The following is a 16,040-nucleotide window of genomic DNA, read 5'->3' as shown; positions in this document are numbered from 1 at the left end:
AAAACGCCTTAATCCTGCGACCAGCTTTGGAACCCACCCACCACTTTTAACCATGCCGGCCAATCAGCACAGTGAGGCCTTCAGTCAAGACAGTCACACCCCAACTAGCCAATGAAATTTGAACGTTCTCCCTTCCATACCCAGCTCTGGTTGGCCTACCATCCCGGAACAGGCGTTAACGCCAGGCTGTAGCAAGATGGCGTCCCTGGATCGAGTGAAGGTACTGGTATTGGGAGACTCAGGTGAGTGGTTTAATCCACCTCTGGGGCTCCCGACACTTTTGAGTTATCCGTTAACCCTCTCCCTTCACTATTCCTCCGCTCCTGCAACGATCCGGCTCCTGCCGTGGCTGAAAGCCCTCTCAAGATCTAAAAACTACACTTCCCAGAGGACTTTGCTCTATTTGACGAAGGTGGCGTTGCGCGGGTGGGGGGCGCCGAGCCCCGGCCTTTCTCCGCCTTCACAGCTTTCCCAGTTGGTCTCCTTGGCGACCGCAGCCTAGGCCTGTATTGTCAGTTCCTTTGTTTTATAAAAGATATGCAGACATTGTTGGATTGGGCGCTGTGAAGTTGGGATCGTGCCTTCAAGAGATTGTGTTCATTACGGAATTCAAACATGCACTAATAAGAATGACACTGTTCCAAATGCTTTACATATATCAAGTCATTTAACTTGATAGCAGCCCTATTAACCCCATTTTACAGTTGAGAAAAGTGAAGAGGAGAGAGGTGAATGACAGAACCTGCCCACGCACTTAGACACTAAGGCATATTATGAAATGAAATATTGGGTGGTAGCCCTGTTTTACTCTCAGCTGGGTTTCTTGATTTCTTCGTTCTCTGTAATCCTAATTAAAAACCTATTATGTGCTAGTTTGTAAGAAATAGAGCAATTAAGATAAAGCCGTATTATGAAACAGCTGGGACTTAATGCTGAGTCCAATTTAATCCTAGCGTTAAAATTCTTTTGACGCCTTGAACTTTTGAGAACTAAATTTGAAGTCTGCATTTCCCCCTCCCACCTCTCTACCCTCCTCTTTTTTATCATAACTTCCACTTCTGTGCTCTTTAAGAACTTGGAATAAATGCTAACCTTGCATTTCGTAGATGTGCTTTTCTGGAGTTGACCTATGAATGTGTGTTGTGACCAAAGACATTGTACCAGATGCTTGGAGGTGGAGAGAATATACCCCAAACAGCTTGAAAACTAGCCTTTCAGACTGTGTACAATTGTGGTGGAGAGGAGGAGGTTAAGAACGTTTCCACATTGCCTGAAGATTATTTGCATTGCAAAATATTTTATAGATAGCATTATTTAATATTCCCTTAAGAGAATTGCATTATGAAATTCTGTGACTATAATCCAGTTTGTCAACTCCAGTTCTTTAGCTTGAAGTGGTGCTGAAATTAATTTAATGAAGTCACTCAGTTTTATATAAATGAATAAAGTAATGATGGTCTAAATGGACTTGGCAAGAGTATCACCAAGTAGAATTTGAGACTGGAATTCAGAGCTAACATGGTTCATGATACCTGAAGTAGGTGTTCTCTCTCATTTTTAATTCACTTTTCTATTGCATCTAACAAGCCCTTGATGTTACATATTGTTGGAACTAGTCGATTTTTTCTTTTTCACAAAAATTACTTAAGTATCTGCTACACAGCAGGCACTGTAGTTAAGTGCTGAAGCTATAACTGTGTAATCGATGCGTTACATAACAGGGTTGAATTAGCTGCTGCATTAAATGTGGAAAAGTGATCAGGCAATTAGTAACCTTTTCTTTTTCCTTTCCATGCCCACTTGGTTGATCTTGTCATACATTCACGGATGTTAGGCTATGTGTGCAGTCTGTTACTGCCTTTTTATCAGTTCCTTTTTAACATTGATTTACTGACAGGTAAGGATATACTTTTTACACTTCATCAGCCTTTGTATTCAAACTTCCAAGTTTACCTTTGAATAAAGGCTTATTTCCCCTGTGAAATTTTGAGGATTTCACAAGTATAGAAAAGAATGACTTGAAATTTAGAGATGTGTTTTGTATCCCCGAGAGATACTTGATACTTGAGATACAAGATTCCTTTCAGTAAGGAATCCTGAAAGTCTTACTCACATACTTTTTCCCTCTTTGTTCTTTCAGAGATAAGGGATGAGCTTAACACATTTCCAACAATTATATTTGGAGCTGGTATTTATTTAATTATATTGGACCTCTTTCCCTCAAGCAAATCAAGTGCATTCTTTTGATCTAATTTGATTGTAATGGTGAAAACAGAATTAGTACCTCCCAAAATTCTTAAAGAAATGAATAGTTTGCCAATTTTCCTGGCACTTCCTGTTCTTACTGTTGACAGTCTATCCAGTGTTAGCCAATTCTTTTTTTTTTTTTAAGATTTTATTTATTTATTTGAGAGAGAGAGAGAGAAACAGCATGAGAGGGGAGAGGGTCAGAGGGAGAAGCAGGCGCCCCGCTGAGCCGGGAGCCCGATGTGGGACTCGATCCCAGGACCCTGGGATCATGACCTGAGCTGAAGGCAGTCGCTTAACCAACTGAGCCACCCAGGCGCCCCCAATTCTTTTTTTTTTTTTAAGATTTTATTTATTTATTTGACAGAGCGAACACAAGCAGGGGGAGTGGGAGAAGCAGGCTTCCCACTGAGCAGGGAGCCCGATGCGGGGCTCCATGCGGGGCTCCATGCGGGGCTCGATCCCAGGACCCTGGGATCATGACCTGAGCTGAAGGCAGACGCTTAACAACTGAGTCACCCAGGTACCCCCAATGTTAGTCAATTTTTATCACCCAAAGCAGTTAATTCATGGAGAGCTGTACAGTATTACTTCATAGATATGTTTACTGACACAGTTATGCTTAACTGGAAGTTCAAGCCTTGCATCAGGCTGATAACTAAGTTCTTAGATACATGCCTCCAACCTAAAAAGCCTACATGCAAACACAGAAATCAACAGTGTGTCCTAAAGGTCACAGATATTAGATGCAGTGCCGTAGATACAAAGAGCCAAATTTGAATACTCAAAAATCTTAATTGCCTGTATTGAAAAAAATAAAAAGAATTAAAGGGAAACCTGGGAAAATACTGGATTCAGTTGCATCAGACAGCTAATGTAAAGAGAGATTATGTAAATTGATAACACTAAAAGCCATTAGATAAATGGGCAGAGAACATCAACAGATAATTCATAAGAAAGGAAAGACAACTGATTAACAAAGATAATTGTAATGTAGATCTTTACCAGAAGGTAAAGAAATGTAGACTAAAGCAAGGTGTCACGTTTTTTCTTTTATCAAAATAATATAGATGAAAAAGAAACAACATACGTACTGTTGAGGTGCAACAGGACCTGCAGGCTTATGTGTATGACTGGTAACAGAGTAACCAGATGAAAGTTGTCAACATACATCAAGAACTTGAAATGTTCATTTCCTTTTATATACTAATTTCGCTTCTGGGAAAATATACTAAGGAAATAATTTTAATTTGAAACAAAAATTTGAACAGTCCTCTCTTAGCATAGTGAAAAATTCAAAACACCCTACATACCTAATTATGAGAGGGAATGGTTAAGTAAATTATTGTCTACTCTCTGAACTACTGTGGAGACATTAAAAATGTTTATGAAGATTCTGTAATAACATGGAAAATTTTAGCCACTAAATAAATACTAATTAAGGCCCTGTTCTGAATACTGGAGATACAAACGATGAGTAAAACCCAGTTCCAATCCTCAAAGAACTTAAACAGGGTGAGTAAAATCTATAAAGAAGTGTAATAATGTGTTTTCAGTGCTTTGTAGAAAAATGTGCAGAGTACAGTGGAGACCGAGAGGATGGTGGATAGTGTCCTTAGTTCTATCTCTGTGGAATTCAAAAGGACTTTATAACTAGAAAGATCCTGAGTCTTGAAAGATTAATTCACCAGGCCAGTGGGGAAGGGGAAATGACCAGGGAGAATGGGGAGGATATTCCAGACAGAACCAGCTGTATAAGCAACGGCCTATATTGTATTGTTTTTAAGTACACCATGTACATATTCACAATAACAACTTGCTTTTAGAGGAACCCTGCTTGTGATACTAAATGAACTTACAAGTTGCTCAAAGGGCTCTTCAGGGAATTTTTCCTTTTTTTTTAAATTCTTTCCAGATTGTCTCTAAATACAACTTTTTATAATAAATAAACATAACTGATAGATTCATACACAGTAATACAAAGAGATGGTCTAAATTTTTGATACAACTAGTGTTGCATAAAGATTCACCAACTATGCTTGTTATAATGACATCCCAAAATGCTGTCAATTGAGTGAGTGACTCTACATACAGGTATACAGAAGAACTCATCCTCTTTCCTCTTCATACAGATGTCCTAATGCTAGTTCTGGCATTAATAACTACATTACCTTGAACCCAAGAGATCTATAAGAAAATAAAGTGCCGCCTTAGAAGAGGGAATAGAGTATTTATCTTTTTCCAAAGGGTATGGTGTGACCACCCTTTAAACAACCATACTTTACATACCATTATTACTGGCATATGCTCAGACTTAACTTTTGTCATGATAAATATTTCAGCATATCTCTTATTTGACTAGAGTTCTTATATCTTTTACAGGTGTTGGGAAATCTTCGCTGGTTCATCTTCTGTGTCAAAATCAAGTCCTGGGAAATCCATCATGGACTGTGGGCTGCTCAGTAGATGTCAGAGTATGTGTTTCTGATATTTTAGTTTTTCTGTAGTCATATTAAAGATAAGTCCTTTCAACTACATGTTCAAATTACAGTACTGTAGTCAAAACTAATAATAGTAGCTGGGCTTTATTAACCACCTGCTCTGTGCTAGATACTATGCCAATTAATTACCTTACATGTCTTGCCTAACTTTTTAAACTGTGAGGTATAACTGCAGGAACTAAGGCATAGAGAAATAAAGTACCTTGATCAAATTGACTCAGTGCAATAAAAGCAAAGTCAAGATTTGCTCCTGGGACGCCTGGATGGCTCAGTTGGTTAAGCATCTGCCTTCAGCTCAGGTCATGATCCCGGGGTCCTGGGATCGAGTCCCATATCAGGCTCCTCGATCAGTGGGGAGCCTGCTTCTCCCTCTGCCTGCCGCTCTCCCTGCTTGTGCTCTGACAAATAAATAAAATCTTTAAAAAAAAGTCAAGATTTGCTCCTAAATAGTCTTAATCCAGTCTACCACCATACCACCCTGAATGGACCCAATCTTGTCTAAATAGTCTTAATCCAGGAAGTTCAGTTTTAATTACTGTGCTATATATCTAGAGTTCACTTAACACGCTCCATAAATAATTCTATCTAATCCTTTTGCACTAAAAGAGACAACTTTTGGCTAGAAATATATGTAAAGGCAAAAGCTTCTGGAGCCTTGGGTGTAGGTGGGTCATCTCTTCCACCTCACATTTAGGAAACTCAGGTGCAGTTTCCACCAAATTAACTGTCTTCCCAGATACTGTTGGTCTTTGCTAATCCCAGCTAGTCCTATCCGAATGTCTCTTCTGCTAGCATACATCTCTCCATTGAGTTAAGAAATAAATAGGGAAGGAATGGCAATTAGCTCAATTGACAATTATTTTCTTTTAGTTCTTTGAAGCTATTGTTCCACAGACTGTAACTTACATTGCTGCTCATTGGAAATCTTTTGTCAGCCTAATTATTATTCCTTTGAAGGTAATTTCTTCTCTCTAGTTGCTTTTAAAAGATTTTTTTTTTGATGTTCTGTAGTTTTACCAAAACATGTCTAGATATGGGTTTGTTTTTAGTCATCCTATCAGAAGGTTGTGCCTCTCACAACTGTCTTCATTTTTGAGAATTTTTAGCCATTATCTATTGTCTTCCTTCATTCCCTCTATCTCCTCCTTTTGCACTTCTGTTAGATTTTTGTTCTCTGTATCTTTTAATTGTAATTCCATGTGTTCTGTTCCTTATTTCTCCTTTGTGTATTCTGGATCACATATTCATATCTGCCTTCCAGTTAATTAAGAATCTCTTCAACTATGTCTAATCTGCTTTTTAATATATCCACTAAGCTTTTCATCTTTGTAACTGTAATTTTTTATTTCTAGATACTCCTTTTGGTTCTTTTTCAAATGTCAGGATTTTTCACGATATCCTAATCTTTCATTATGGCTTTACTTTTTGTTTTAATTATTTTCAACATACTATTTTATGGTTTCTTTTGGATTGTTTTTTTTTTCTTTCTGAGTGGGTGGTAGATAGTCTAACTTGCTGTGTATCTGACTATGCTTCATGGAAATGTATCTCTTTGTATGGTTTATAATTCTTTGAAGATGATCACATTTTCAGCAGGATTTTTTTCTCTCTTCTCTGTGGAAGTTCTGTATGCTGTGTCATGAAAGTACAGTAACTTTTCATTTCTGTTGCTTCCAGAGCTCTAGGGATTTCAATGGTACTTGAAATTTCAAAGCTAGGAGTTTCTGTGCCATCCAGATAATGTATATTCTCTAAATATTTGATTACAGTACAGGCCTGTGGTTTCCATTTTTTTGTGGACCCTTTATCTATCCTGTACCAACCCTACCTAGGGTCCCTGACAGAAAGTTTTTCCAGCTTTCCTGAGCCAGTGGATAGTTTTTCTTACTCTCTTTCACTGACTGGGTTAGATTTCATGAAGGGAACTATCGTCTGGTCTTTGTCACTCACCTATGTATATTCTTGCCTTAAAAGCCAGAAAACAGATCTCTATTCGTGGATGGGCACTAAAACTCCAGGGACTGGCCCCTGAAGCTATCTCTGAATCTGGGTCAGTTCCCACTTCTCACTCTGATTTTAAGTTCATTTCTGGCATCTGAGGATTTCCCTTTCTTTTTCTTGAGCTTTTCCTCTTTATTTTTTACAAACATTTTTATGGCATTTCTGTGAACTTGAAGTCAGAATGTCTGGGAATGTCTGTGTCATTTCAGCCTGCCATGTTCCCAAATTCTTAGCTGTAGAAGAAAACAAATACTAGATAATAAGTTCAGTTGGCAACTTATCAGTAGCAAGTTCTGGACAAAATTTCCTTATGGACTTTTCTAAATCCCTTTCTGTGAAAGAACATAACATATTGAAAAGAAGAGTGATATGAAAAGACGTTTCTCCAAAGAAGACATACAAATGGCCAACAGACACTTGAAAAATGCTCAACATCACTTGGCATCGGGGAAATCCAAATCAAAACCACAATGAGATACCACCTCACACCAGTCAGAACGGCTAAAATTAACAAGTCAGGAAATGACAGATGTTGGCGAGGATGCGGAGAAAGGGGAACCCTCCTACTCTGTTGGTGGAAATGCAAGCTGGTGCAGCCACTCTGGAAAACAGTATGGAGGCTCCTCAAAGAGTTAAAAATTTAGGTATTTATCAAATTTATCTAGGTATTTATTTATTTATTTATCTATCTATCTATCTAGGTATTTATCCAAAGGATACAAACATAGTGATTTGAAAGGGCATGTGCACCCCAATGTTTATGGCAGCAGTGTCCACAATACCCAAAATATGGAAAGAGCCCAGATGTCCATCGACACATGAATGGATAAAGAAGATGTTGTGTGTACATACACACACACACACACACACACACACACACACACACACACACACACACTGGAATACTACTCAGTCATCAAAAAGAATGAAATCTTGCCATTTGCAATGACATGAAAGGAACTAGAGAGTATCATGCTAGGTGAAATAAGTCAGTCAAAAAGACAAGAACCATATAATTTCACTAATATGTGGAATTTAAGAAACAAAACAAATGAACATAGAGGAAGGGAAGGAAAAATAAAATAAGATGAAAATAGGGAGGCAAACCATAAGAGAGTCTTAACACTAGGAAACGAACTGAGGGTTGCTGAAGGTAGGTGGGTGGGGAGAAGGGGGAAATTGTGTGATGGGCATTAGGGAGGGCACTTGATGTAATGAGTACTAGGTGTTATACGCAATGGATGAATCACTGAATTCTACCCCAGTAACTAATAATACAGTATATGGTAATGAAATTGAATTTAAATAAGGAATTAAAAAAAAAAACTTAAACTCCCACTGCCTGGGTCAGTTCCCATATTGCCTTTTGCTTCCTCAAGAGTGACCTTAGACTAATCAGTTTACTTCTCTGAGCCTTAGTATATCTTCTGTAGAATAGACGTAAATAGTATCTGCTTTAGCTAGCCTGCAGGTTTGTAGGTGATGTTATACTGTGACTGATTTTACCAGAATGAGTGTGGCAGTAATTGACTCCTATAAAGCCAGATGGCCTGAATTGCGTTATTGCTAAAGAATGGGCATGTGGAGGTGAAAGTTACCTTGCTTTTATTACTCTTCAGTGTATCTTGGGCTGGTTGGCCTCTGTCTTCCATCTTTGGCAAGAATGAATTTCTTGAATGACAGTATAAGTAAAAGGCATTTTTAAATGATAATCTTAAGGAAAGTTGCCATAGACATGTAAATTGTTTTGACTATTGTTATAATAAAGGGAATAGTTCTTTGCTCTAGCAAGAATGACTAAATCTGATAAAACCATTACCTAAATAGCTTGGAGGAACACTTCTGTAGCAGCTTTAAATTGCAGTTACAGCTTCTGTGTTATTGAAACCTGAGAGAGGGTATCTCCAGAATCCTTGTAGATCCATGAATACACCCTCTTCAAAACTCTTAGAAACAATAGCCCCATTTAGCTCATTTCACATCTAAGAGCCAACTAAAAATAGAGATGATAAAGGTGATAATGTAATTGTTTAATTTCAAGTACTGGGTGAAACTAATGAGCTTAATGTATGTACTCAGTAATTACTAACATTTTGGATTTAGTATGCAGTGGAGAGGTGTTTGTACTGAATTGAAGGGAAAAGAGAGAAAAGTTTTATTTTGCAGTATTCTTCATTCATTACTGTCTTCTAATTTTGTTGCCCCAAGTCTAATGGGACTAATATAAATGCATGGTACTCTTAATCATGAAAACAAGACTTACAGAATCTGATCTTTTCACAGATTATAAATAAGGAAATTGACTTGTCATTTCTAGTTCACTTTAATGGGATTTTAACTTTTTAATTTACACATTGCATACAATCAATATTTATTGACTTCCTCTTTGAGCAGCATAATAATGTGCAAGCACTGGGGAGAAACTGAAAAAGAAAAGACAATCTCTATCCTCGCTAAGAATGTGAAGTAAGATCTAGTAGGTGGGATAAGATATGAATGATTTTAGAAATAATAATACGAATGATGGCTGATATTTCTTAGTGCTTACTTTGGCTAGGCACCCATTTTACATACTAATTCATGTAAGTCCCACAACAACCCTTCAAGGGAGATACTATTATTTCCCCTATTTGATACACAAAGGAGTGGAGGTACAGAGGTGTTAAATGTCTTGTTCAAGGTCACATTGCAAGTAAGTGATAGGGTTGGGATTCAAACCCAAGCAATCTGGTTCAAGAGCCTGTGCTCTTTTTTTTTTTTAATTTTTTTTTATTATGTTATGTTAATCACCATACATTACATCATTAGTTTTTGATGTAGTGTTCCATGATTCATTGTTTGCGTATAACACCCTGTGCTCCATGCAGAACGTGCCCTCCTTAATACCCGTCACCAGGCCAACCCCTCCCCCCACCCCCCTCCCCTCTAGAACAGCACTGCTCTGTACTGCCTCTTGTTCCAGAATGGTATTAAGAAAAAAGTATTCCACTGCTGTTACATACAGTAACCACTAGACTGATGTGGCAATTTAAATTTAAGTTAACTGAAATGAAAAATTTAGTTCCTCAGTGGAACTAACCACATTTGAATGCCCAACAGTCACATGTTGCCAGTGGTTGCTATACTGGACATTTCTATCATTACAGAAGGTCTTGAGACACAGCACTGATAGAGAATATAAGTGTTAACAGCAGGTCAAGAGAAAAAGTGAGGTGCTTATAAAGAATGGAAAATTATATTGGGTGTTAATGACTGGACTATTTCTCAAGAATGGGGATATATATATATATATATAATAGGTAAATAATATATAATATATATATTATAATGTATGTATATGTATAATATATATATAATATATATATATATAATAGGTAAAGGAGAAGTAAATGATAATAAATTCAGTTCTGGACATGATGAAGGGAGAGATCTGTGAGCTATCCAACTGAAACTGTCAGAAGGCATTCAGAGATGAGGTGAGGAAGCTCAAGAGAGAATTCTGAGTTGAAATCATCTGCGTGGAAATAATCCCAGACCATGAGAGTTGATGAGTTTTTTCAAAAAGCAAATTTAGAAAGAGAAGAGCCGAGGGGAAACCTTGGGTTATATTTGGAGAGTTGCAAATGAGACGAGAGGTCCGAGAAACATTGATCAAAGAGCTAAGAGGATAGCCAAGATGATGAAATACCAGAAGAGTAAAGGGAGATGAGAATGTCATGAAGGAGGGATTGAGTTTTGACAATGAAATGCTGTAGACGTAAAAGGACTGAGAGAGAAAAAAAATTGGTGGTAATGAAGTCATTGCTGGCCTTTGAAAGTGCGATGGAATGTTAGTGGCAGAAACCAAATGCTGTGAGTAGGCGGAGAGGAAATAGAGACAGGTTTAAATCAATCTTGCACAAAGTTTAAAAGTTAAAGGAGTGAATGGGTACAGAATACAAGAGAAAAGTGACTTTAAAAAAAAAGAGGGGACATGAGTTTGGCTAAAGGCAAAATCAGCTTATTGGAAAGGAAGAGGCAATTAGCAGTAACCTTTATATTATTCATTCATTCATTTGTTCGTTTAGTACATATATTGCCTACCCACTAGATATCAGGAATTGGAAGTATAGCAGCAAATTAGACAAGTTCAATTCCTCCTCCCCTAGTACACTCTCCTAGTTGCTCTTTGCTATACTGGTCTCTTTTCTCCCAACTTTCTCCTAAGACCTCCTGCCTTCCTGCCTCTCTTGAGTAACTCTGCAGGCACACATACTAAACCACACTATTAGAGAGCACCTAGAGCATCCAGTGTTCTTTCTTGATGTGTATCATTTTCTTTACTAAGTTTCTTTCTGCTTTTTATTTACTTATTTTGGGGAGGGGTACAGTATATTTTATTGATGGTACATGACCCTTCTTTAGGGGGTCTGGGATGGAAACTGTAGAGGTCAGGAGATTCTCAGGGTTTGGGGGGATGAAGTGGGGCAGGGACTCCTCATCAGCTGAGGCCCTCTCTCTTCCTATTGCTGTCACTGGCACTGGTGGTCCAGGGAGCTCTTGTTCCTTGGAGGCCATGTGGACCATAAGGTCCACCACTCCATTGCCATAGCCAAATTCATTGTCATACCAGGAAATGAGCTTGCCGAAGTGGTCACAGAGGGCAACACCAGCCCCAGCAGTGGCATGTAGTATGAAAAGTGTTAAGGATCACTCTTAAGTTTTTGGCCCTTTAAGTAACTAGAAAGATGGAATTGCCTTTTACTAGGAGAAAAACAGGCTTAAGAGGAAGATTAGGAAATTATTTTCAGGTATGTTAACTTTTAGATGCCTATTAGACATCCAAATTGTAGTCTGGTGGATATGGTAGCCTGAAGTTCAAGGGACTAGTCCAGTTTGGATATAAATTTGGAATTCATCAACATAATGATGACACTTAAAATCGTAAGATTAGATGAAGTTGTCAAGAGAGCCAGTATTACTAGAGAAGAAAAGAGATCCAAGAACTAAAGCTTGGGACACGCTAACAATTAGAGGTCAGAGAAGTAAAGACAACCCAAATGGAGACTGAAAAGGATTAGCCAGTGAAATGGGAAGAAAACCAGGAGAGTGTGATAACCTGGAAGCTAAATGAAAAAAGTATTGCAATGCAGAGGGGTAGTTAGTTGTATCAGATGGGAGAGTAAGATGGAAACTGCTCATTGATCACTGGATTTAGCAATGTGGAAGCCATTGGTGACCTTGATAAGGAATATTTCAGTAGATGATTGGGGCACAAATGTGATAGATTCGAATGAGTTCAAAAGAGAATGTAAGGAAAAGAATTAGAAACTATTGAGAATAGACAACTCTCTAGACGGCTTTTGCTATAAAAAGGAGTAGAGAAGTGGTATGAGAGCTGGAAGAAGACATGAGGTCAAGAAAAGGTTATTTTAAAATGGGAAAAGTTATAGCATGTTTGTATGCTGGTGGAAGTAATTCAACAGCGTTGGAAAATTTGATGATAAAAGGGAGAATTGATAGAACTACACCTTTGATAAGAAAAAGGAGATGGGATTCATGTATAAGAAGGGAGTTTAGCCATGGGGACACAGTTTATCTGTAATGGCTGAAGGGAAAGCAGATTATATGGGCATGGATGCAGGGAGGTGGATAGATATATGAAGAGCAGGTTGTAGAAATTCTCTTCTGATTGCTTTTGTCTCAGGAAGAAAGGGTCCTAGCTGTTCTTAAGGATAGGGAAGAGATACTGGAAATTTGAAAAAGAAGAGAAAATATGAAATTGTTATCTACAAGAGGAAAAGGACTATGAAACTGATTAAAGGACAGCTCCAAAGGTAGACTTGAATTTAAAATGAATCTAGTCAGCTTGAAAGTATATTTTTCTGAGCTTCTCATCCAGCTAGCTGGGTTACAGACATGGAATTGGGGGAAAGGTAGATATAGTCAAGGTTGGAATTTTGTCTGTTAAATACAGTGTGAGAGGGGCAAAGGAGGGACTAAAATGATGAATCATGGAATTTATACTTAGGAAGGAAGTGAGGATTTAGAAGTGGAAGGAGATCTGTAAATTATGATTTTCTGGAGATTATTATTGTTATGGAATATATATGTATATATAGGAGGATTATTATGAGAGTTGGAGAATTGGAGGGAAGAAGCTTGAAAGACAGAAGGCGATCAGAGTCAGAGGTGGTATGGGAATGATATGAGTCATGCGAATATGGAATGTCCAGTGCTCTGAACTAGAATGAGGGTGCTACCAGTGTTCTTAGTGGCTGTAATAATTATTTTGATGGATTGATTTGTTAGGTTCATGACTACAAAGAAGGAACCCCAGAAGAGAAGACCTACTATATAGAATTATGGGATGTTGGAGGCTCTGTGGGCAGTGCCAGCAGTGTGAAAAGCACAAGAGCAGTGTTCTACAACTCTGTAAATGGTAAAGCATTTTTTATTTCTACCATATATTAATGGCCTAGGAGTATAGATAATCTAATATAGAATGCTGTGGAATGCTAGATACATCTTATTTTAGGAAAGATCTAATATACTCACAACTCTTAATTTAAATCTGCATATCACATTTGAATTATGTGTTTCTAGATTCTAACCATGTTATTCAGATCATTAAATATTTTCTGTGTTTAAGTGTTTTTATTGATATTTTTGTCGTAAACTAAATGAATAAAATTTTATTTTGGGTACTTGATATAAAACCTGGAACTTTCAAAACACTGTCCGCTGGGAGTGCCATTTCTCCAGTCAGTTGAGTACATCCAATAGAAAGAACCATTAGGAGTGCCATAGTCTGAACCAGATGTCACAGAGATACAGGGATTTCTTTTATCTGCCCCTTAGAGAGAACCCTATATAATTATAAAGAGCTGCCTAAGAGTGTTATTAGGGGTGCAGATAGTCAAATACTTGGAGCAGACTTCTAGATGGAGGTGTGTAATAGAGGACATAATTGGAATTCATAGGGTGCCTACTGTGTCAAGGGACTAAACCACTGACACCTGTAATTTGCCTCTAGAGGTTTTTTTTGTCTTCTGCCTGTTTTTTAGTTCATTTTTTAAATGCTTTTTTTTTACTGTGTAATATAATTTCAACTTGTCTCTGATTGATGTCCAAGAGTGGCACCTCACCCTTTTCCTTCTGGTAGGTGCTTAACTCTTAATTGTACCTCGTTTATACTATGCTTAGATCACACTCAATATCAGGTAAACATTGCAGTTATTCAGTACCTTCTTCATTCCTTATATTACTCTTTCAATATCGTATCTTTCCATATCATAAGGTGTTGTGGATACTACAAAATGAAGTAGAGAAGGTACTTGCCATTGGATACATACTATAAAATACAGGATGAGTTATATTAGTTCAGACCTGTGTCCCATTTAGCTCAGAATTCTATCTGAAAGTGTCACAGTCTATTTGAAGAAACAAAACATTCATAAGTGAAACAAAACATAGTTATAAGATGGTGACGCTAATATATGACATTGTCATGCAAGAAAGTACATGATAAATGGCATATATTAATAGAATGTATATAAATGCGAAAAATAGAAAGACTGATATAGTGTTAGGTGACTTCTTAGAGAATAGGAAAGAAAGAAATGAAGCCTGGCTTAGATCTAGAATCAAGTGATAAGCTTTGATTATATCAGTCAAATGACTTGTCAAAGTTGATATCAATCTGATCTGACAGAGAAGTTTGGATATATAACACTTTTGCCTTTTAGATCTTTTTGAGAAAGGGTTCAGATAAAAATTATAAATAAATAATAAACTTAGCACTGAAGGTTCTTTACTCCATCTACCATCCTTAGTTTCCTAAGAAATGGAGCATAAGGATCACTCCACTCCAACGTGCAGCCTTTGTTCTTAGCAGTAACTTTCTTCCCTCAATACCCTACCTTCCTTCCCACTGTGATGAGCGAGGCTGGCAATCCCTAAAGGAAACCTGTGAAGTGAACTACCTCTTTCTAAGGTCAGAACATATTCTGATCAACTGTCACACTGACTTCTTTCCTTTGGGCCCCACTATGGCCCTTCTGGCCCATAGTCTACAAAGCAAAAACTCTCAGCCCAAATGAAAGTGGGAAAATAAGGGAAAAGGGTGCTCAGATGCCCTTAAAAGCTCAAAAGCCTTAAATAGAGATCCTCAAAAAATAAACTCCTCCCTGACCAACTAATAGTTCATCTAGGCCTTTGTAATCCTTTAATCTCCCAACCAAAAATCTCACCCATAGTTTTTTGATATTTCTGGGAAGTAAGGGAGAGGAGAAAATATCTACCACTCTTTGGCCTTAAAGTGACTTAATTACTGCTTTCCCCCAGTCTTTTACTGTCAGATTACCTGAGTTCAAATTCTGACTACCTCACTTACCATGTGACTTTGGGCAAGTAACTCAACCTCTGTGAGCCTTAGTTTCCACATATGTAAAAGGAAGATGTTAATTCTTTCTCATAAGACTGTTCTGAAAAGCAAATTAGATAACACATATAAGGCACAATGTATAGCACGTAAGTGCTGAATAGATGTTAGCTATATTCTTTAATGGTAACTCTTTATTCCTTTTTTAAATCTGTCCTGTATCTTGTGTCCTTAATGCCTAATAGAAGCCCTTATTGAGGAAGGTAGAGGGAGTACAATTGAATATGGGGCCAGTGTCAGATCTCTGTTTCTCTGTTCCAGATGCCAGGGCAGATACAGATCTGAGCTAACTGGAACAAGACAACTATAACCTGCACAAGCACCTTACTTGCACAAATGTGTGTAAAAACCAGAGGAGCCAAGTAATTCTAACTCTTCTGCCCTTCTTTTTCAAATTAACATATCTCACATCTTGAAGATAGAAGAATCATCAGTTTCACATCCTCTCTTCACAGTAGAATCTAGGTAACATAGGAAAGGGTTGGGGGTTTGAAAATCTGTAGTCTTTTGACCACAATATAATACTCTAAATTCTACTAGGCATTAAAGCTTTTCCTCTTTTGTCTATAATATTGTAATAGTTATCTGCTTTGCCTGCCTGCTATCTTATTTGATTCTATTTAATTGTATTTCTGAGCTTCATTACATTTTGTTATTTTTCTCAATCTCTCAAAAGTCCATCTGTTTTCTACTATTCATACTTTTTGACTATCTTTTCCTACCCTCTTCTAGTGACATATTACTTTTGCTTTATTAACTAAGGTATTGAGCTTTTTATAGCTAGCCATTAATTCAAATAACTAAAAAATTAGACTTTTGAGTTGATTAGGCTCAGGTGATTTATAGGAAAACATTTTGTCAGCTGAAAA

The 16,040-nt window shown here is 37.5% G+C and overlaps 1 protein-coding gene across 1 annotated transcript in view; it reads left to right on the top strand.

The window, feature by feature from the left end:
* The first annotated feature begins 154 nt into the window (after positions 1-154).
* The window catches only part of RABL3 (RAB, member of RAS oncogene family like 3), a 30,674-nt gene continuing 14,788 nt past the window's right edge, over positions 155-16,040 (top strand). The window contains exons 1-3 of the mRNA XM_028110681.2: positions 155-242; positions 4,630-4,721; positions 13,041-13,170. Coding sequence (XP_027966482.1) covers positions 197-242; positions 4,630-4,721; positions 13,041-13,170 — 268 coding nt within the window. The 5' untranslated portion in view covers positions 155-196. The remainder of the gene's footprint in view (positions 243-4,629; positions 4,722-13,040; positions 13,171-16,040) is intronic.

The sequence above is a fragment of the Eumetopias jubatus genome, unplaced genomic scaffold (genome assembly GCF_037043125.1).
Source record: "Eumetopias jubatus isolate StellerSeaLion01/CBP00866 unplaced genomic scaffold, mEumJub1_p1.0 scaffold_1, whole genome shotgun sequence".
NCBI lineage: Eukaryota > Metazoa > Chordata > Mammalia > Carnivora > Otariidae > Eumetopias > Eumetopias jubatus.
Note: the sequence above shows the minus strand (reverse complement) of the source record. Positions and strands in the feature narration are given on the sequence as shown.